General features: G+C 36.8%; 1 protein-coding gene across 5 annotated transcripts in view; it reads right to left on the bottom strand.

Moving 5' to 3' along the window:
- The window catches only part of METAP1D (methionyl aminopeptidase type 1D, mitochondrial), an 89,092-nt gene that overhangs the window by 8,999 nt on the left and 57,376 nt on the right, over window positions 1-22,717 (bottom strand). For 3 of the 5 annotated variants that reach the window (XM_030326254.1, XM_030326256.1, XM_030326257.1), the window contains exons 2-6: window positions 9,165-9,322; window positions 6,958-7,146; window positions 5,428-5,576; window positions 4,806-4,848; window positions 1,049-1,212 (exon numbers count right to left, since the gene is read on the bottom strand). In XM_030326254.1, coding sequence (XP_030182114.1) covers window positions 1,049-1,212; window positions 4,806-4,848; window positions 5,428-5,576; window positions 6,958-7,146; window positions 9,165-9,322 — 703 coding nt within the window. Of the gene's footprint in view, window positions 1-1,048; window positions 1,213-4,805; window positions 4,849-5,427; window positions 5,577-6,957; window positions 7,147-9,164; window positions 9,323-17,370; window positions 17,418-22,717 lie in introns of those variants that run through there. The other 2 variants (XM_030326258.1, XM_030326255.1) reach the window with 2 other exon arrangements.

Here is a 22,717-nt window from a genome sequence, read left to right as displayed (position 1 = left end):
ACAGAGAGACACTATCCTTTTTTCCCAGGCTAGTTAGCCTATAATTTAAAACTGTCAAAAACACAATTTTGCTCGAAGTCTTCAATAAAAGCTTCTCAGATATAACCCAAAGAGATTTTACTAAAGTTTGATTCAGACATTGTTACAATATTTTTAAAGCCATAAATACATTTAACTGATATTTTATTGCCTTTTTTCTTAAAGTATTTGAGGGCTTACGAAGAAAAAAGGCAGCATCTTTTCAAGGTGACTACGCCTTCCATCCTTTAGACAAACGGGAAGTGTTCAATGGTTCATATTAATGAGAACAGTGCTTTAAAAGGTACTGATGTGATCATCTTTAACAAAATGTATTACTTTTAGATGAAAACACATATTCCGTATGTCTACTTCAAAACAGTTATGGGGGAAAAAAGATCTAAACGTAGGTAACAGATTATAGGGAAAAGTCTTGAATTCAGAAAATACACATATACTCACAAAGCACGCATAGAATACCGTTTGGAAAATAAACAATGGTGTACAGGAAAACTGAACCGGACGAGAAAAGGACATTAGCTTACCCTTTTAGCCTGTTTGCTAATCCACTGATTTGAAAGGTAAGGCTTGCTCGAGCTAATGCTTTTTACCTTTGTATCACAAGAATATGTTTCACCTCATTCCTTTATAAAATTCAGCTTTTCTCCTGTTTCATTACCCAAGAGTTGGGATGTTTACCCCCTTAGGTACTTTTTTCCATATTTGGTATGATTTTGAGTAAAGGAACACTACAGACTAGTACGTCGAGCTAAAACTAAAGCAGTCGTATAAATATTGCTTGCTGCTCTTATAAGTTTCCCGCTGACCTGAGTATAATTCACTGTTTTAAAGTCTTTCTTTTTTTTTTTTAAACCCAGGGAACAACACTGCAGCTTGGCAGTCCACATACTGATATCAGACTGAAATGATGGTTCTGAATCATAAAACATGTCATCAACTTTATACCAAGCCACCAATAACCTTTGTACCATTTGCCAACCCTCCCTTTACTTGTCAGTGTAAGGCTTACCTGATTGTGTTTCCAATTACAGAGAAGGGAGCCCCCGCTCTGCAAGCTGCAATTGCTTCATCTCTACACCTCCTGGCAACCTCCACTAACTTTTTACCACATTCGTCCACATTGCCCACCAAAAATGTTTCAGAGGTATCTCCATGGTAGCCATTGTAATAGACCTAAACACAGGCAAACATTTTAAAATATGTTCTTGTTTGTAAATGTACTCATTAAAGTATATATTGTGCTCATCTATGCATTTAGTAGATTCATATATTTCACCCTTCCAGAATTACTCTCAAGTTTCCCTACCAAAAAAAAAAAAAAAAAAAAAAGGGACATGCTAAAGCCTCACAGAAATTTTAAAAAAAGAAGCCATACAACAATATTACAAAATTTAAAAATAAATATGTAATGGTAGGGCTATTTCAATAGCATTATGATTAGCAATGCTATTAAAATGTTTTGATACCTCATTTTGTTTCTGAGAAGACAAAACTACATATGCATAATTTACTGACCAAAGACACTGACCCATAATTACTATAATAGGTCTAAAGAACCCAGAAGTATTTAACATAGTGAGAAGTTTCTTCAGTGTCATGGAGATATATGATCTTTTATTTACCATTTCTATACTTGGAAGTGATAGATAAGAAGAAATAAAATAGACTTGTCAGTATTAGACATAGGAGAACTTAGTTCTAAGAATTGAAGTGGCTTGATATGAGAATGAAATATGCTATGGAAAAGTCCTATCTGGAAGTGAAACCTTAATCAAATGTTCCAGATAGCAGAATGTTAACAGAAAACACTATACATGGGTTTTAAAGGATTAAACGATAACAAAATAGACTTAAGGATAAAATTACAGAAAAAACAATTTTATCAGTTGTCAATGATTCAGAAGGCCCCATAGGATCTTGAAAAATACCAGATTTGTTATAAAAATCAATAATAACAAACACTATAATAAACAGAGAAGGTAGAGGAGACTGGTTGAAAGCTGATCCTTAGACATAGCATGGCATTTGCTATTTTGCATAAATTTGACCTATGTAATTATTTTTCACATTTCTCTTTCTCATGAAGTAGAATGCAGAAACTTATAAAAAAGATGTTTATCTGAGCTTCCTGACTGTTTTAATACTGATTTAATGTCTTAAATCTGTATACTATTCTGCATTAAAAAAATACTATCCTCTGTAAGGGAAGCAGGAAAAGTCTTTACTATGTCTTCGGTTTCTAAGTTAGAAAACTGAGGCATACACAAGTAACTTGTCTCAGGTTAGTGGTGGAATACAGAGGTAGATCCAGATTAATATGATGGGTTATTGGCTTCTAATCAAATGTTTTCTCTACTATGTCAAATGACCTTAACTCCTTGCAACAGAATTTTATACATTTATTCCCATTTGCAATCCAAGAAAAGTACAAGTTTGATTTTATACACAAATATATAACAGTTGCCAATACAAGAGTAATAATCACTTTACAAAATGCATAGGGGCACCTGGGTGGCTCAGTCCGTCAAGCCTCTGACTTTGGCTCAGATCATGATCTCGCGGTTCGTGAGTTCGAGCCCTGCATCAGCCTGCATCAGACTCTGTGCTGACAGCTCAGAGGCTGGAGCCTACCTCAGATTCTGTGCTCCCTCTCTCTCTGTCCCTCCCCTGCCTGCACTCTGTGTTTCTCTCTCTCAAAACTAAACATTAAAAAAAATTTTTAATGTATAACTGTTTTATAACTGTTATTTAAGTAAAAATATTTTTAAAAATCTTTATTTGCCTTTGTATAATTCTTTTGGCTAGCTTTCAAAATGACTACTTAGAAAACTCAATATACATGGAAATAACGATACTTTTGAAAGTCTGTGGCAGTTATCTATAATTAGGATTTGTGTTCACAAAGTATTCTTGTTTTGTACTTCATTTATTAAACAAATATTTATTGAGCAACTACTCTGGATATCTCATTGTCTATTTTTTAACATTCAACTTTCAAGGGGGAAAGACGCCTGTTTTCCTGTGATGTATATACTACATGTAAACAATTATAAGACACATAATGAGTATTTTCTAATAAAGTATAAGGATCTAATAATGGAGTCTTTCACTTAATAAAAGATCTCATAAGAAATATAATTTGTGGGGAAGGTAAAGAAAAAGAAATATAATTTGTTAAGATACTTACCTGTATGCTTCCTGACTCCTCCATATTTCTAGACACCTGAAATATTTCACTTTGCTTTATTAGTTTTGCAACTGTGAAATATTTGAATGTTAAAATTGGAATTGTTTATTAAAAGTCTTCAGGAACACAGAAAAGGCGTGGAATATTCTCTTTGGATGAACTGGAAGCAGTAGGAAAGAGTGTGCTGTTTTCATTCAAAGCAGCAATATTTTATTAGGGGGTGATTAGGTGAGATGATAAATGTAAAACCCCTAAATCAGTTACAATTCAAAAGAAAAGTATATCATGAAAAATACTTTATTTCAGGTATACTTCATAAAATATCTCCCTCTACATGATTCTGAGTTGGAAAGATAAACCAACTGAATCTATGTGGAGTAAATGTTCAAGTATTCTAAGTAGGACAAAATGATATATGAAAAAGTATCAGCAATAAAAGAATCCCTGACTATATTATCATACAAACTGATAGGAAGACAAGAGGGTGAGTTAATTTTAACAACTAAAAATATGACCAAACCCAACGGTTGGATGTCAATTTCTACCTCATTCCCACGCTTACCTGTCTTCATGGTCTGGATAGACAAATAACTATTATTAAAAATATTTCCTCATTAATAGAAGCTATACTCCTTGAATGTTGTCTGTCTCAACAAGTTCTCATCAGATGATTAAATTTTATTTATTCATTTAAAAATAATTTATTAATCATCAGATGTATAGAATTTATCTCCAATCTACATAATCCAAAGGAACCGCTACAAAATTTTTTAGTAAAATGCACTGCCAAGGCACAAATCATCCAAGTCTGAGAATAGTGAGAGGCTGAGGGAATTAGTAAAGGTTAGAGCTTGTACAATTCTAAGTTTCCATGTGAAATCACTTTGGGTTGTTATTTAAAAGAAAGGCTGTTAACCATTTGGTAAAAACTTAGGTTCAGTGAGAAAACCACTCTGTTTGTATGTTCCAAGTTCAAGGCTCTCTACACCCTCTATACCAGAAATGGAACACGACGTTACCTTCAGGGATTTTAATAAATCTAAGGAACACTGCTAGCAAAAGAGTTGCTGTCCAAATAGACTGACACACACAGGCCAATGTAGCCCCTAATGACAGAGTAAGATAATGACAGGCCCCACTCAAAATCAGCAGGAAGAGGAAGATCAATCTTGGCAGAGTGAAGGAAAAATGCTGGCTTTCTTCGCGTTAGCTCATCTCATACATATCTAGCTTCAGCAGCTGCCCAGTGCTGTGGTGCTCTGCATTAACTACACAGTGGATCAATAACAATTACACCTTCTCAAAAACATGACACATAGCAGGATTGGGTTGACATTTCACTTAGGCCAACATTGATCTCAGTGCATCTGATTCCAGCCCTAAATTCAAGTCAGGCCTGGGTTTACTTGGAATAAACACAGAGTTAAAGACAAAAAAGGAAACCAGCTGCTTGCGTCTGGGTCTGGAAGTAAACAGCACTTCCCTTGGTGCAGTTCACATTTTCAATCCACAATTCTTCCTGTTGCTACCAGCAATTCTGAAGTTGATCAAAGACTATTTTTTTATATTATTTACTCACCGTGACATCAATGTTGATAATATCTCCATCCTGAAGAGGTCGACTGAAACATAAACAGAATAAAAATGGTGATAGACAGATCTCAATAAAAGGAATGTAAAAATAAATACCTAAGACTATCACACACCCAGTGAGTCACAATGATAATTTGGAGTGGAAGAGGAATAAATGGAATAACTATATCTAATCTTTAAGTTACATTAGTCACATCAAATTTTACAAGACATACATAATAGGAACATACTGCCATTGTTTAAAAATCTTTAAAACAGTCTTTAAAAAAATGTACTTATTAGTTTCCTTAATTTTGCAAAGACCCAAAGCAACAGTTGATAATCTATATTTGCTTACATTTGGATTTTTACCATTTATATGGTTAAAACTTAAGAAGGTAAAAGAAATATTTCATGAACCATGACTTGTGTGGATTACACACTGCTTTAACAAACATTAAATTATGTCCCGTTGAGGCAAAATACTTCAAAATTTTTGTTTTACCATAATCAGCTTCAAAAGTTTACAGGTGGGTTTCAATTAAACTAGTATCTTTCAACATATGTTATAGATCTTAGTTTCATGTTTTAGTTTCCGAAGGAACAATATGTTATTAAGCAATGAATACCTGTCAGGAATACCATGACATAGCACGTTGTTTACAGAGGTACAAACAGATTTTGGAAAACCTCCGTAGCCTAGAGGTGAGGGATAAGCATCATGACTGATGATTTCCTGATGGACAAGAGCATCTATCTCTTCAGTTGTCATGTCAACCTAAAATATTAAATAAAGAAATTGTGCAGCAACCATTGAAGTCATTTCCTGCACTCATTGACTATGTCTACAGCTACAGTACTTTCTGATGAGATTATATAAATTTACTGTGATCAACTTGTGATACAACAGTTTAATTAATGGTGATTAACATTAAATTTTTAATTGTGCCTTTTGGACAACTGTTTGGGCATAGGATGGTGTTATGGGCTATTAGGAAATGGAGACTTTAAACTCTAAGATCCTTTAAATTATCCGTGAGTCATTCAATGACATGACTCCTTTGGGCCTGAACACTTCACAAAGCTTCCTGGGCAATTCCTTCCTCTTCTTCAATGGTTAGTGCCTCAGGCTAGCTGAAGCATATAAATACATTCTCAAAAGTATCTTCAGTTTAGATGACAAAGCTTGAAAAGTAGGTCATCCCACACATTCTTATCTAAGAGAAATCTTACATGGGCTTTGCAGCAATGGTGGGGAGATTATGGATCATTATTTTAAAAATTCAGTCTGATACCTATCGTAGAAATTTGGTTTTCACAAATCTTGATTTCTTTCATACCTGAATAAATCCATTGCTTTAAAAAAATACTTTGGAGAGTATTTTTTCTCAAACTCAAACTAAAAAAAATCCTCTCTCAAACTAAAACAAACAAAAATAAAATTGAGTTTTATGAGTACATGAAGATATCTCCATAAACTCGTAAGTCATAAAATTCTAAAACAAAATTTTTATTAAAAATTAACTATTTCTGTAATATTTCTTTGTGTTATTTGATATTCACATTAAGCTTAGTTATGTTGCTATAACAACTTTATTACACAAATGATACCCTAAGTGATTTCATTCCTGAAACTCACTTCTTAAATTCTGCCCACCTTTTGGAAACTACAGGCCCATATATATTTAAGGATTCCTATAAAGCAGGGTGTTTCTCAGATTATTCTGGAAGAACTAAATCTTGTAGTAAGATAGTTGTCCATAGTTACATTTTTATATTACCTATAGCTTTGTGTTATCTGCTCTAATCTTTCTTTGCAGAGCTAATGCAAGAAAACAGGAAACAAAGGATGAGGCAGAACAACTCTTCAGGCACACAGAAATAATGTGGGGAATAAAAGCAGAAACTACAGGCAGGAATAAGGAGGCAGAAGTCAGAGCTGTCTGCCCTGGATCAAGTTGGACAGGCTGACTGGGCCCAAAGTATCTCTGGAATCCTGATACTTGAAACTGAATTTGGATTTTAAGTTACCTCTTAAAAAAACACATAAAATAATAAAATCCCTTTCCCCCATCCCAGGCTTTACTTGGTTTTTAACAAATTAGATGTATACAAAAGAAGAGTTAAATGGAAAGAAGGCAAAGAGGAGGGTTTGTTGCCCCTTCTGTAAGCCCTTCTGAGGCTTGGTGAGACGCCACCTTTAAACTCTTCCCAGCCAGGAGGAGGACATGACGGGCCAGCTGACAAGCCTGACGAAGCCCTTGAATCTGATCTTCATTCTTAACTTCTATGCTGTCTCCCCAGTCGGGTACAATGCCTGTCGTCACATAGTCTGGCTTCTTTATGTGCTTGAGGAAAAAGGATTGAAAATGAAGATCAGAACCCAGCACACGACAATGGGATCATTTTTTCGGACACAGCCTCCTGCTTCATGGAGCTCTGCCCTTCCTGCCGGAGCACCGACCTCCGAAGCCAGCACAACAGACCCTCCAGGCTGCCCCCAGTTCCTTCCCCTGCCCTTTTGAACTTAACGTTGCCTGTTAGTGCTGCTTCTGGATGGTCTGTTAACCTTACTGTGCTTTGAGTCAAACTGGTCTGAAGTAGACTTCTGGTCAAAACAAACAGTGGTTTTCTTTTCTTCCTCCTCCCAAGCCCGTAAGAAGCATTATTGCCATTGATGAAAAAAATAGCACCAAGCTTCCAAATTGCCCAATGGCTAATTAAGAGCACTTTCATCTTCGTAACACAAAGATAAAATTTATGCAAAGGATAGCTCACAACACCCTCTCCGAATGAACGTATGTAAAAGGCTGACTGTCAAGTCTTCTGAAGCCTATTACGTAGACACTTTTCTTACACTTCGCAACTGTACCCAAACTAAGAAGGGACTAGAGAACAAAACCAAACAGCTTTCTTTTCTTTTTCTTTCTTTCTTTTTTTTTAAGTGCATAAAGAATACCTAGAACATTTCCATCACTTGTCAAAAACAAACAAAGAAACCCCCCCCCAAACTCAAAACATTCAACTCTGATCGCCCTTGCAGAACATTCTCCACTGCTTACTTAAACCTGTGGGCAGCATTCAGAAAATAAATACAATTTTACACACAGAGCTTCTTTCAGTCCCAAGGTTTTGCTCAGGTCTTTACAATCTATTTATGGAAAGTGCCACATAAGCATTGTTGAACAGTACCCAGGAAGGGTACACGGCAGTTGGGAACAGGAAGCTGAGGGAGATAACGCTATTTCAATTGACATCACAGCAACTGTGGAAGGGCTGAGGTTAGGGGTCTGCTCTTCGTGAAGCGTATCACACAGGGCTTAGGACTGTCACTGATTCCTGTGTTCAGAGGGGCCTTCCTGACACAGGTAATGCCACTGCTCGCAGCACCACAGCTGAGCTCTGGATGAGCACCTGCTCCTACAGCTTTGCCACCAGGGCCCAAAGCTCGCCCGGTCTCCCCCGCAGACTGTGCTCTCGTCTCCACTCTGCTTTGTGATGTGGCCAGGTTACAATTACAGGCAGAAGGGCTACTGGGTTGTCACTGACACTTCTAAAACAATACATTCATCTCTCTGGACATTTCCTTTTCTTTCCCACTAAGGAAATACCAGGAATATACTTCTGGGCTCTGGTAGCCTGTCTCACTGGCCCCTTTCCACAAAAAAGGGCCACTCACTTTCAGGGAATATAATATACTTAATGTGGGTTTACTGCTAAAAAAAAAATGCATAAAAGGGGGAAGGCAGGTGATTTTTGTGAGAAATCTATACTTCTTTCAGCTGTTCTCATTCTTCCTACATGACCCACACACCTCCTTTATACTGCATTTCGAAAATAGATTCTTTCCACAGAATTGTAATCTCTGAAAAAAAAAATCAAGAATGCTCTGAGGCAAGAGGTTTTATTTAATTATTCTAAGAGAGGATTCAAAAACAGCAGCACTAATCCTATGGAAAGTATAAGGGCAGGCTTTAGGAAAAAACACCTAGTGTATTGGCTTCAAGTAATCTCTCTTGAATGATCCCAATTTGACAGCCAATTTTTTTATTTCTCTAAAAAAGTTAAGAAACTATAGACACGTAATTTTACCTTCATGTTAGAAATTTAATATAGAAAATTTCATGGTAGAAACTAATTCTGAATAATCTAAGCAGCTGTAAGATGAGAGGTTTAGTTAAAAAAAATTAACGTGATAGAACTGCAGATGTTACAACTTCTCAAATCACAATTTTAAATCATAAACCAACTTTAAAAATTAGGATTCAAAAGGCTCAGAAATGAAAGGCGCAAACACATTTGATCGCTTCTGCAGTTAACCTTTATCTTGGCTGGAAAAGGCAGCAGATCATAGGCAATACAGTACCTCAGGCACTGGGTGGGCTGGAGAAGCTGCGGCCGGCAAAACTATACTGTGTGAAATATCTCTTTGTCTCCGGAAAAAGAAATTTCTTCTTTGTTGACTGCTTGACTGCTTGTGTAAGTAGATATGATTGAGTGGTGAAGACAGAATTCTATGATAACCTATGAGCAGAAATAGGCATATTTTAAGTTAAAAAACCTGGCATAATGCTACATGTTAAGATGCTGCTTTGTTGTCTATTAAATCATTATCCTAATCCTTCACTGGCTCAAAAAAGGAAAAGCCCCAAATAGAAAGGAAAGCAGTGGTATTCTGAGTTCTAGTACAATAATAGCACAGCATATTTATTAGCTAATACTATGTTTACATAAATGTTTGACAATGGAAAACTCCACTCTAACGGGAAACAAACATATAGAAGCATCTGCTAAGTACCAGGTCTGCAAAAAGAACAATTTCTGTTGTGGTACCTTATGCAGCAAATGTGCGGATGACCCTAGATTCAGGGCACTGTTTGGGTGGCTTTATATCCTTTAAAGCTGTTTTCCTTTCAAGAATCATGGACAAATTGCCAGCTGCACTTTTTGCCCTTGATAGGATTACTACTCTGTGTTAAGTTCACGTGCAGGGAGGCATTATACCAAAATTCACTATGATGAATGCTCAAGTCAGATGAAGACTAAATAGCAGAAATGTAGGGTGTAACCCTGAAACAAAATGAACACAGGATCCGAAAGTACCCACAACAGGAATTTAGAAACATCTATCAAAAATTTTAAATGCACATATCCTTTGACTCAGCAGTTCATCTCCTAGGACCTTACGTTGCAGGTATTATGCAATAATGGATATACGAAGATGGACCCTCACTTTGTAGTAGAAAAAAAGGGAAATAACACAAATTCCCCTCAATGGGGGACTGGGGAAATCTTTATGGTATATCTACGCAACAGAAAACTATGAAGCTATTGGAGAAGAAGCTTAATCATTTTTATGTGTTGATATGTAAAGAAGCCACCATCCATTGTCAGGAAAAAAACACATGCTGAACAATATGTATAAAAAGCCCATTGATGTAAAAATAATTTATACATTTATATAAGTTTGTATATGCCTATAAAATTTCTGAAAATTGATACTCATCAACAGTGGTTATTTGCGGGGCATGTGATCGGGGCTGGGGGTGGGGAGGAAGACTTCCTGATTCATTTTATCTTCTTCTATACTTCTAACCATCCACTTTTTAAGCCATCTACTTGCATTACTTTTATAATTAAAACAATAGTTTGAAAATTCCCCAACACGTCACAATTGCACATCAGGGATCAGCAAACGATAGCCCGAAGGCCAAATCTGTCCTGCTGCCTGTTTTTGTACAGCCCATAACCTAAAAGTGATTTTTTATGTTTCTAAATGGTTAAAAAAAATAAGAAAATAATATTTTTTAATATGTGAAATCATATGAAATTCAGATTTCAATGCCCATAAATAAAGGTTTATTGGAACACAGCTTATAATTATCTATGGCTGCTTTGAGCCACGGTGGCAGAGTTGAGTACTTGTGACAGAGACTGTATGACCCACAAAGCCCAAAATAATTACTATCTGGTCATTTACAGAAGTTCATCAACTTCTGGTCCAGAGCACTGCTTCTCAAAATGTGGTACCTAGACCAGCATATCAACGCCACATGGGAAACAATGCAAAATATCGGACCCCTTCTCAATTTACTGACTCAAACTTTGGCATGAGGCCAGCAATCTGTGCCTTCATGAGCCCTCAGGGTGATTCTCCTGCCCATTAAAGTATGAGAATTACTGGCCTAGAGTAACATTTCAGCTGTGAAACATAATAGAAACGTGAACTGCTGGTGAGTACTGGCCTCCAAAGTCACGATCTCCAAGTGAACTGGAAAACGGCACGGACACAAACAAACCCCAGTGGTCAGTGATTCAGTGTCCTAAGTTTCACTCAATTACGTTCTTCCATAAAGTTGAATGTAATTGTGCTGAATCAAACTTCTAGAATCGTTTTGGTGTTATTTTAAACAATTCCAAATACTAGACAAAATGCAGCAATACCACTTCTTTTAAATATCAAAAGTTCTTTTAAATAGAGGCAGGTACATATTCCCTGAAGCTTGTACATTTCCAGAAGACACCACCACCAGCTCTAGGACTGTCAACTGGTATATGGGGGCAGGGCATTTTCCTAGGAAAAGCAGATGGTTGGAAAGCAGAAGCTGGACTTTCATTTAGGCTCTATCACTCAGTAGCTGTATGGCCCTGATCAAGTTTCTTCTTTTGAGTCTCAGGTGAGAATTAATTAGAATATGTGAAAAAGTATGTGAAAACACTTTGCATTCTAATAAATGGTATTTCCTTCAAGAATGCTTAAAAAGTGAAATGAGAAAGAAAATATGTGCTCCATTACAGCTTCTAATACTGAGCACTTACTATGTGTCAATTACTGTACTAGGCACTTTACATATGTTAGCTCCTGAATCTTTTTTTTTTTTTTTTTTAGGTAAACTGCGTTTTATTTATTTATTTTTTTTATTTTATATATGAAATTTATTGTCAAATTGGTTTCCATACAACACCCAGTGCTCATCCCAAAAGGTGCCCTCTTCAATACCCATCACCCACCCTCCCCTACCTCCCACCCCCCATCAATCCTCAGTTTGTTCTCAGTTTTTAACAGTCTCTTATGCTTTGGCTCTCTCCCACTCTAACCTCTTTTTTTTTTTGTTCCTTCCCCTCCCCCATGGGTTCCTGTTAAGTTTCTCAGGATCCACATAAGAGTGAAACCATATGGTATCTGTCTTTCTCTGTATGGCTTATTTCACTTAGCATCACACTCTCCAGTTCCATCCACGTTGCTACAAAAGGCCATATTTCATTTTTTCTCATTGCCACGTAGTATTCCATTGTGTATATAAACCACAATTTCTTTATCCATTCATCAGTTGATGGACATTTAGGCTCTTTCCATAATTTAGCTATTGTTGAGAGTGCTGCTGTTAGCTCCTGAATCTTAATGAGAACGCTATGCGTTGTGAACTGTTATTGCTCCATTTCACAGTTGAAGATACTGAGGCACCCAAAGGTAAGTAACTTCCCCAGGGACATGTAGTAAGTCCCAAAGCTGTGAGAAAGCAGATCAACTTGCCTCCCCAAAATATATTATTTTTCTCATACATATGAAAAACATCCAGAAAACGTGAAGGCATTACAAAACTATTAAAAGGTACTACCATTAGGTTATTTTTCCAAAAGTGGTTTTGGGTTGACCTAATCCATCCACTCTCTCAAGCCCTGCTCCCTTCGTTGACCAAACACAGGCTTCGGTGAGGTGGCTGACATAAGTTGGCTGGCAGTCTAAGGATATGGAACAGAAAATCTGGATCCCAGCTAAAGCAAAGACTTAGGTGGAATCAACCGATGACTCCAGGCTCCCTAACTGCATCCCTAGATAGGATCACAGACAAGACACAAGGTTGTAAGTATTTCCCTTTGGAGGAAAGTATGCGTTATGATTGCTGCTCTGGTAACACTAATGGAATTAGTAACAATAATAATGTGGTTAACATTTAATGGCCACTTTCTTTAATGAAGTTCAGTGCTAGGTGCTCTACATACACGATCTTTTCCTTACCAATTCTGTCTGGTAGGCAGGCGGCTGTTGATGGCACCATTTTACAGATGAGGAACTAAGACTCACACCTCTAGTGATCAAGGGGGGGCCTAAGGCTCCACATCCCCTGCCACCAAACCAAGGACTGTGTCTGCCACTCCTAGATGCCTTTCTATAGTGTGCAGGGGCTCTAGTAGATAGCATGCTTTTCTTTTTTTCCTCAGGGATTAGATTTAAAGGAAAGTTTTTTTTGAAAAATTATGAAAAAAATAAACATGGGACCATCCAACATTTAGAATGAAGGTACTTTTCACGAAAATTCTTAGATCTGACCTAATTGGGAGGCATTGTAGTAGTGAAAATAGCAGGAGCTTTGAAGTCAGACAGATCTGAGTTACCAGAACTTCTGCGCCCCACATTCTTCACCATTACATGGGAAGAACAGTGCTTTCCTCTACACTAGGCTGTTGTGAGCATGAGCTAACATATGTATGTAAATCATCTTAAAAAGCAGGTGTTCCATAAGCATTACTTTTTTTTCCTTTCCCTTCTCAAATCTGCAACATGTTTACCTGCAGGCCTCTAAATTTATTTATTATTTTATTCAACAACTACTTACTGAGCTCCTCCTATATGCCATGCTCTGGATGCAGACTGAACCAGGTGACAAAGTCCCCGCTCTCATGGAGCTTATATTCTGTGGCGGAACACAGACAACAAGTAAACCAACAAATACATTAGATTACATAAGATGGTGATATGCATGATGAAAAATGGGCCAGGGTGAGCAGCGGATGGCACCTTGGAACTATGGTTCTGCTCCTGGTCCCGTCAAAACCTAACTATGTGACCTCAAGTAGTAACAATAATAGTGAACATTGGTTGAGAGCTTCCTGGTGCCAAGCTCTATGCTGAGCACTTCAGACGCTGCCCACTGATACAGAAAGGCTTAAGAAAATGAGGGAGTTGTACTTTATGATCTTTGAGGTCTCCTTTAGCTCTGACATTTGTGCCTTCATTCAGCAGCATCTGATTGTCATGCTACATCCCAGGCAATGGGATGATGTAGACGCCGATCAATTTTAGGACGTATGAAGATTTTTTTCAATGCAGCTGATTACATGATAGAGAGATCATCTTTATCAGCATTATCAAGTTCAAGTACACAGTCATTACAGGGGGAATCTTTTTTATGTACTTAAACTTGAGGCACAAAGTCACCAGGCCTCTACTTGGATATCTGGCTGAGGCTTTTGAGACATTGACTTTTAGAATGAACAGTGTTGCCAATGTACCTGTCCTGCCAAATGATAGGCTCACTGCCGAAAAGATGCAGGCACACCCACACATGACTTAAACACTGGGAACACAGCCTGAACGTATCCAATCTGTTGACAATTACGGTTCTGCACTCTACTCAGAAATTCCACTTTCATATGATACTTTTTTATTTGAAGCAAAATCTTTTCTTTCAATCTGATAAAAGACACCCTATAAATGCTGTCACAAGGTAACAGGATAATAAGGTACCATACCGTGTTTATTTCACTAACTATTCATTACAAACTAGAAAAAAAATCTACTGTTTTCACAGGTGAAATGAAGAAATGGGCTTAAGAAATACATGCCTTTTGAAGATAATGGTCCTCCAATTAATGTGGCAAAAAAGAGGTTGGGCAAAATCCTCTATTTTGTTTATCATATTATAACTAATAAATAGTAGTTAACAAATTTTCTAAATGCAGAGTGAGTAAAATTAAAATCTCCAGTACCAATTATATTCAGGGTCGAAGGATAACCAAACTATAGTTACTGCTACATATTATTCTAGAAAAGGTTTGCTGAGTTTCCTTTGTACTTCCCTTCTTTATAAAAGCCCTGCTTTGTACACTGGAAATTAGTACAATACAAATATTATGTTAATTATATCTCAAGTAAACAAAGAAACAAATAAGAGCACTGCTGATACCTTATCACAACTGCATCTAACTTTCCAACTTGCTACCACCAATGTTACAGCTAATTTGATGCACAACATCCATCATCACAGGCAGGGACACCAGCCAGGTTTCCATCAGTCACAGGACTGGCCTCTCTGTCTCTGGGGCACCACCATTTACCTAGGACGCATAGCACACCCCCTTTCGTTAAAGCTATTTTCAGGAAACAAGGTTCAGGTGCGTACTAATTATTGCAAGGGACAAGCTGACCAATCTGGGTTAAGGAGACACAAACTGAAAATCATCAGAAACCTCAGGAGAGGAGAGCCCCAGATCAGCAAGGAGCCGCTTTGGACTAATTTGATCTTAAAAGAATGATCACAGTGAGTGTTGTTACTGTTGATTATGTAACAGAAACTCTATATAGGGTTCCCTCAGGCAGTACATCTATATGTTATTTGTTATAAATACCAGAATATTTACTGTTATCAAAGGTAATAGTAAGAATTATTTTCAGTGTCACAAAAATTCTATCAGCGTCTAGTTTCAGCTGAATGTCGAAAATTACAGGCAACTGCTTCTGTCACTCCATGGAGGAGCACACTGTGCGGCCTGAGTGTCTTTTGAAATTGGTATATGTCCTCTGGGTAGTGCAGCACATTCTTCCTGTTTTAAATTTGTATTTGCAATGGAAATCTAAGTTATGGTTTTAAATATTTTCATATTTGGTAATAGCATCAATTTCTAAAAACTCCATTTTATTTCCCTTTACAGATGAAGTCTGAAAGGTGGGATTACAGAATTCAAGTATGATGGAGGGAGGAATTCATTTTAAATAACTAATGTTGCTGCATGCAACATGCCCTATATTTACTGGCCTCTTACTCAGGGTCCATTTTAATTGTTATCTGCTCATGCATTCTATACCACATAATGAAATGCTTCCATTTCACCCACTGAGCCCTGGGTTTTTCTGTGCACCTCTACTAATGACCCTTAATTAAGCCGATTTTATCCTTGAAAATGTGAGTTTTCTTCTGGCCAACAAGTATTTTTAGGGAAGAGGCCTGAATGAACTTTCAAAAAGACATTTAAAATGCTTATTATTTTAAGCAGCTGTAAAACTGAACAAAGTATATTTATTTGTACTCAAGTGTAGGCTACCAACACCTATATTTTTCATTGTATGTTTCCAGGGAAGCACTTTCACCCTGCAGCCAGCCATCAATCCTCCATCATGTTACATTTCAGAGGTATTAAGTATCTGGCTAGAAAACAACACAATAAAGTAGCCTGTACTACTTTACATTAGTTAACAATGTCAACCAGAGATAATATGTAATTTAAAAGACACTCTGTAAAATGTCTTACTGAATATACTTTTTCATAATGATCAAATGCCAAAGTCTAGTAACAAAACTATTATTTATAGCATATCAACATCTAATTGATTTTACAAATGGAGGCAATTATTTTGGATGAAGGGGGGAATGCCTGCCAGATTTAAATAATTTATGATTACTAAGAGAGAAAACAATGTTTTGCTAATTCATTTTCAAATATGGCTCTTACAATCATTGATAATTTTAATTTTTAACCAAATGATTTGCTTAAATAATACAATGACTTACAAAAAAAAGTAACTTACATTGTGACAGCAAACTGAGATATTTTTAACTGTTTAGAAATATTGCTTCCTACAGTAGGCTCGAAAGGGACTGTACCACAGAAATACATTTTCGAGGTGCTGATTTAGAGTCACAGAAAGATCACACTTCATGAACTCCAACCAATTACCTAGAGTAGGAGCACAGGCTTTTATAGCACTGTGTGCTTCAAGTCCAAAAGGGAACACTGCAAATGCATCCATGCCTTATATTTCTTGACCTAAAGCACTGACTGTCTGCTTGATAGGTTTGATAACTTGCACAGATGTTGTGAAAGGAAAATTAAATAGTCTGCATCACTTGATATAACTCGCATTGATTTTCATAATCTAGTACTAAGACGTACATGTTTCAAAAGTAAATGAGAAAGATTGAAGGTTCCTTCCCATTTCAAGGAGACTATAAAGCAGACAAGGAGCTCACATTTCACAAGAAATAACCTGTGCATTTGTTGAAGAAAAAAAAAAAATCAGCTAGGGGAATGCCCCAGGCTGAAGCAGATACTGATTGGGCAAAGCTAAAGGACAAGGGCCCTTGAAACTAAACAAAAGCAAATTCATTCTGTTGACAGATGTTGATTACATCAAAGCGACAGGAACTCCCCCAACTCCCAATTTTTTTTTAAACAATTAATACCTCTCTACAGTTTACACAATAAGGACAAAGTAAGTTTCTAAACCAATCATAATAAACACTATTAAACTTGTTTTTTAAAAGTTTCAATTCAGTTGAAGACTGTTCTGCTGTGTTTTTTGCTATGGGCTTCCCCAAACAGTGGTTTATTCATTCCCATGGACACGTCTGGGGAGCCAAGCTGGCCATGCCATCAGCCCCTTCCTTCCAGGGGTTAACTGTTCTGGCTGCCAAATAAAATACAGAGTGAGCCATGTAATTATGGAGACAGTCAAAGGGCAGGCTCTATTTTGAAATCTATTTGCACAGACAAGGTCTTCCAATTGAGCTTACAGGAAACAAGCTGGTAAAGAGCCTCCTTTTCCCCAGATGCTTTCCACACTTTTTCTCCAATTCAGGAAATCATGGATATGGACACCATACACCACTGCTTCCTGGATTTCAAGCTAAGATGCCACCATAAGAAGAAGTGTGGATCTGTTTTACAAAACTGTAAAAAAAACAAAAAAAACAAACTTTGTTTTTTCCTTTTCTTTTGCCTAATTAACGGTATTTGGCAATAGCCTCTGGATGATAAAGCAACAGTGTTTATTAAACAACATTTCTAAAGAGGATGCAGGCCCAATTATGCAGGTGTTGGAAAACAGATTATTTACTTTAATGTTCAAAATAAAGCACAAAGTCAAGTCTAAAATATACTGGCATAGATACTTGTCCGAAATAAAGATTCTACTTAACATCCAATAGTGTGTCCTTGAAGTATGTTATAGCTAAGACTACTAACGCAGTAACAGAGATTTCACACGAATTAAAAAGAAATGTGTAAACTATTTTAATTGAAAAAAAAAATCACAAATCACTTCACGCTGACACATAAACATTTGTCCTGGTTGCTCTAAAGCTCTAAATTTGCGATTGTTAGGAGGCTGCATCGTGTCAGATGAAAACAGAACTGGGCCACTACTACCAATAAAAGTAAGCAAAGGAAGGAGAAATAGTAGCCTTCACAGGTACTAGCCTATGGATGTCAGAACTCACCCTCAAGCCATAAGCCAAAGCCCAGGAGTCCTGATTCTAGAGAAGAAGAGCTAGAAAGTCAGCCACAGTGAGAGAGCACTTCTGGGGAAAGGAAGGGCGGTGGCCTGAGGGCACCCTCCTCCAATAATAACAACATTCAAGAATGATGCCCAGGTCACGGCAAAACATGACCTTCCCCAAGGCTCCATCAGGAAGTTGGCTCCATGCTACCTCCCTCCTCCTTTTAAAAAATTCAGCAATAGCAAATGATAGAGTATAACGACAATGACAAGCTCAGAAACGGGTTTGGGAAACCACTGCATTTTCTTCTTTACAAAAGCCAACTGGATGATATGTGATTATTCATTAATGTATATACCACTAACACCCAGGAATATGTGACCGAAACGAAAAGCATTCCCCTCTTCTTGGGAGACAAACACACCCCCAACCTAGTCTGCAAACACATTATCAATAAACAAAACCTAGTTAATAGAGTAGACTTATGTTTGTGGGCCTAGAAAAAAATTCCTTTGGGCTGGCCCAACCACAGGTGGGGGAGGGGAGTCAAAGATTAGAGTAAGAACTCAAAATCTAAAACTGAAAGATCATTTGGTGGATAAGTGGAAGTTACGTGGAAATGACTAATGTATAGAAGGAAAGAGGGCTGTTGTGTGAATTTTCTCCATTTAGGGTAAAAAATGTTTACTTCAAAATTTAAATCTAAATTCATTTTTAGAATCATACAATATTGAGTCACACTGCAATAGTATATGCTTAGAAAATCCCATTGTCTCTCAGCTAAAGTTTAGAGAAAAGCAGCTTTTTAGCACTTCAACAATACATATACTCAGGCAACTTCTTGGACAAAGAAATATTGTGTCTTTCCAGGGGAAATAAAGGAGCTGTTTATTAGGGCTGTGGTTAAAATGTAATAATTCATTCTAGTTGAGCCCTGTGGAAAATGTCATCAAAATATCATTTTCTTTGCCAGATTTTCTGGATGCCGTGATATCGTTTAAATACAGAATAAAAGGCAAACTCTGATGAGAGTAGAAGTACAACACCAAAACGAACCAAAAGCAAATGTTCATTTCATCAAAGGAAGAGGAAAGAAATTCACACACTCCTGATACCCAGAGAATGTAACTCTTCTAGGTAGGTTAGTGCAGAACATCTGGCAAACTTCAACCTTCCAAAATTTCTCAAAAGAAGCATTCCTGTTACCACACAATTTGGTTACAGAAGAGGAACATAGAAAAATTCTATATTAAAGCACATATATAAGAATCAGAGCAATTTCACAGAAATCACACATGGAATTCAACTTTAGAGAAAGTTCATATAAAAATATCATGAGTTTTAAAAAATGATATAGTAAGAAAGTCCTTCTTTAATTAAAAAAAGACTTTATAAATACTACTGTCATATAAAACACTACTCAAAATATTACTTATTTGGATAACAATACCCTTTAATAGAAGATGTTGGGACTTACAGTTTGTGATCAAAGGCACAACTTTACCATGAAAAATTTTCAATTGTATTAAAGCATTTGAAAAGAGTATAATTTTAGTCCTCATCTTACAATAGTGTCAACTGAATTCTATATGCAACATTGCTCTAGTTATATTTTTGGGTGTATTTTTTCTATCTTTTTATGAACCATTTAAAGTTATTTATGCAAACAACTGGTATAAAATAGCTCAGAGCTTCGACCAAAACTGCAGTATCAACACCAAAAAAAAAAAAAATTTTTTTACATCATAATATTTTTCTGAGAATGTTTCACTGTACAATTCCAAGTAAAAGGCATGAGATAAAAAGAAAACATTTAAATATAAATTCTACCATGGTATTTTGACAATTTGGGGAGTTTTGTTTCTGCTCTGTAACCAGGCAACAGGAGTGATAGGTATGTAGGTAGGTCAATAATCACAACCCAAAATGAGGAAGCTAAAGGTCCAGGAAAACAATATATTTCTAACCTTCTGCAGTTGAGATTATATAGATTTAAACAATAGAAGCCAAGATTACTCACCAAGGGGTTATTTTCACAAGAAAAATAAAGAGAAAATAAACAGTAACCTCTTTACTAAAAGAAAAAGTTTGGACTGATGTAGTTATGCTGCCACAAATAGTTCTATATTCAATTAAACCGTACAGACTTAGTTAACCATGTGAATAATCACTCCACAGCTTTAGGCATGAATGCAAAAAGTGCAATGCATTAAAATGGTACAGGCTTAAAAGGAGTCCCACAGAAGCCTACTTACAAACTCTTCCTTGTCTTTTTTTTTGTTTAACGAATGCTCAACTATAAGACCATTATTTTTGTACTGAAGATTAAGATTAAAAATTAAAACTATCACATCACCCCTAACAAAACATGTATTCTATCTGTATTAAGCAGGCTGCTTTTCAACCTGAAAACAGTATTACTTGAAAACCGTAGCTGACCAAGATTATTCACATTTGGTGGAATGACAAATTCATGATCTCATTTTTACTTATTTATTTCATCTCATTTTTATTTTTTTTTAAGTTTATTTATTTTGAGAGAGAGAGAGGGCATGAGGGGGGAGGGTCAGAGAGAGAGAGGGAGAGAGGGAGAATCCTAAGAGGGCTCCGTTCTGACAGTGAGGAGCCTGATGCAGGGCTCAAACCCACAAATTCATGAGATCATGACCTGAGCCAAAATCAAGAGTTGGACATTCAACCGACTGAGCCACCCAGGTGCCCCCATCATCTCAGTTTTAGACTAACGTCTTCAATATAACCACAATACCAAAACATCTGATGTATACAATATTTGAAACATGTTTATTGTCTAATGTGAGGTGTATTGAACATTTAGTGGAATGTTACAAAAAGAAAAACAACCCTAACATGCCTAAATAAAACACAGCCAATTTGGAGGTAAAAAGAAGTGAATACTATGGAACTTAAACATTTGAGGGACACCTGGGTAGCTTAGTTGTTAAGCATCCAACTCGATTTTGGCTTAAATCATGATCTCACATTTTGTGAGTTCAAGCCCTGTGTTGGGCTCTGCACTGACAGTGCGGAGCCTGTTTGGGATTCTCTCTTTCTGTCCTTCTCCTGCTCTCACTCTATCTCTCTCTCCCAAAATAAATAAACTTAAAAAAATTTTTTAGGGGTGCATGGTTGGCTCAGCTGGTTAAGCATCTGACTCTTGGTTTCGGCTCAAGTCATGATCTCACGGTTTCGTGAGTTCAAGCCCCATGTCAGGCTCCATGCTGACAGTGTGGAGCCTGCTTGGGATTCTAGCTCCCTCTTTCTCTGCCCCTCCCCCACTCTGCTGTCTTTGTCTCTCTCAAAATAAGTAAATAGACTTAAAAAAATTTTATATTTTGTTTGTGAATGCACGTGGCATTATATTTACTTGAGTTCTTGCTTAAATTGGTTTTCCTTCTTTGAGCAATAGTTGGTTCAGTTGGACAAGTTAGTGAAACACTCTAAGCCTTAGTGTCCTCATCCCGTAACAGGAACAGTAATACCCTCTTCACAGGGCTGCTTTGATAATTGTACGACATGAGGTATGGAAAGGGACACAAGGTAAGCACTTGATAAATTGCAATTGTGATCATAGGTTGTATGGTGGAAGGAGGGCACTGTGAAATGGACTAATCAGTAGGTAGAAACCAGCCCGAATTTCAAAATGTGCTTTGGCCATTCACAAAGTATTCATAAGATCCTAGATTGGGTCTCAGAGCTGCTACTTAAAAACCACGCTATCCAGAGCACGGGGCCTCTCCTGCCTTCATTATAGGACCATCCTGACCATCAATGGGGGCTGCAGATGTATTAATACTTTACAAACCGGATAGCATCTCATTACTGTAGTGTATTGAGAGAAGAGTCAGACTCGCTAGGATGAATTATGCACAGCCTAATTTTGACATTTTTCTGAGAATTCTTGGTGAGGCCTTCCTTTCTAGAATCCTGATGGCTAATGGTGAAGTCTAAGGAAAATCTCTTTTTCCATTCAGAGGCATAAAAGACCCCAGCTTTTCTCAAGAATCATATCATTCCAAACACATTAGTATACAGAATAGTTTTGATATCTGTGCAAAAGGTGAGATAGGAGAAATCATGTTTTAGAAAGATTCTACTTGGCATTGAAGACATTCCCTATAAAGCTCACTATTACAAACCATTTTAAGAGTGACAGCAGATGCTATTTTTTATTCTGTTACTAAACAGTGTTCAGTCCATACTGTGTTTATCCATAAATTGTTACATTGTCCTTGGTAAACTCAATCACTTAAAGTTTGTAAGATTTTCAATATATTTGTTTCAGTGTGCAACTATTTAATAGAAATATTCTAGAGCTCACCAAACCTTATTGTTTATTGTACCAAGAAGTCTTCTTTGCATAAAAATTCCTGTTTATTAAACAGTGATACAGGAAGAACTTATTTACATTTCAAGCACCACCAACATACATCATTTATGACAAAAAAGGCAAGCACTCCATAAGAAATGCTCAATCACTGTCAATCACAAACACCAAAATATACATAAACCAAAGCAAGCCATGTGAACTGTATTAAATTCAGCTACACACAGAATTACTAACCAAACAAACAAAAAAACAAATAATTATCAGTGACTCACAGACCTATTTACACAGTACACA

Source organism: Lynx canadensis, chromosome C1 (assembly GCF_007474595.2).
Source record: "Lynx canadensis isolate LIC74 chromosome C1, mLynCan4.pri.v2, whole genome shotgun sequence".
Taxonomy (NCBI): domain Eukaryota; kingdom Metazoa; phylum Chordata; class Mammalia; order Carnivora; family Felidae; genus Lynx; species Lynx canadensis.
The sequence above is the reverse complement of the archived record's forward strand: the minus strand, read 5'-3'. Positions and strand labels throughout refer to the sequence as shown.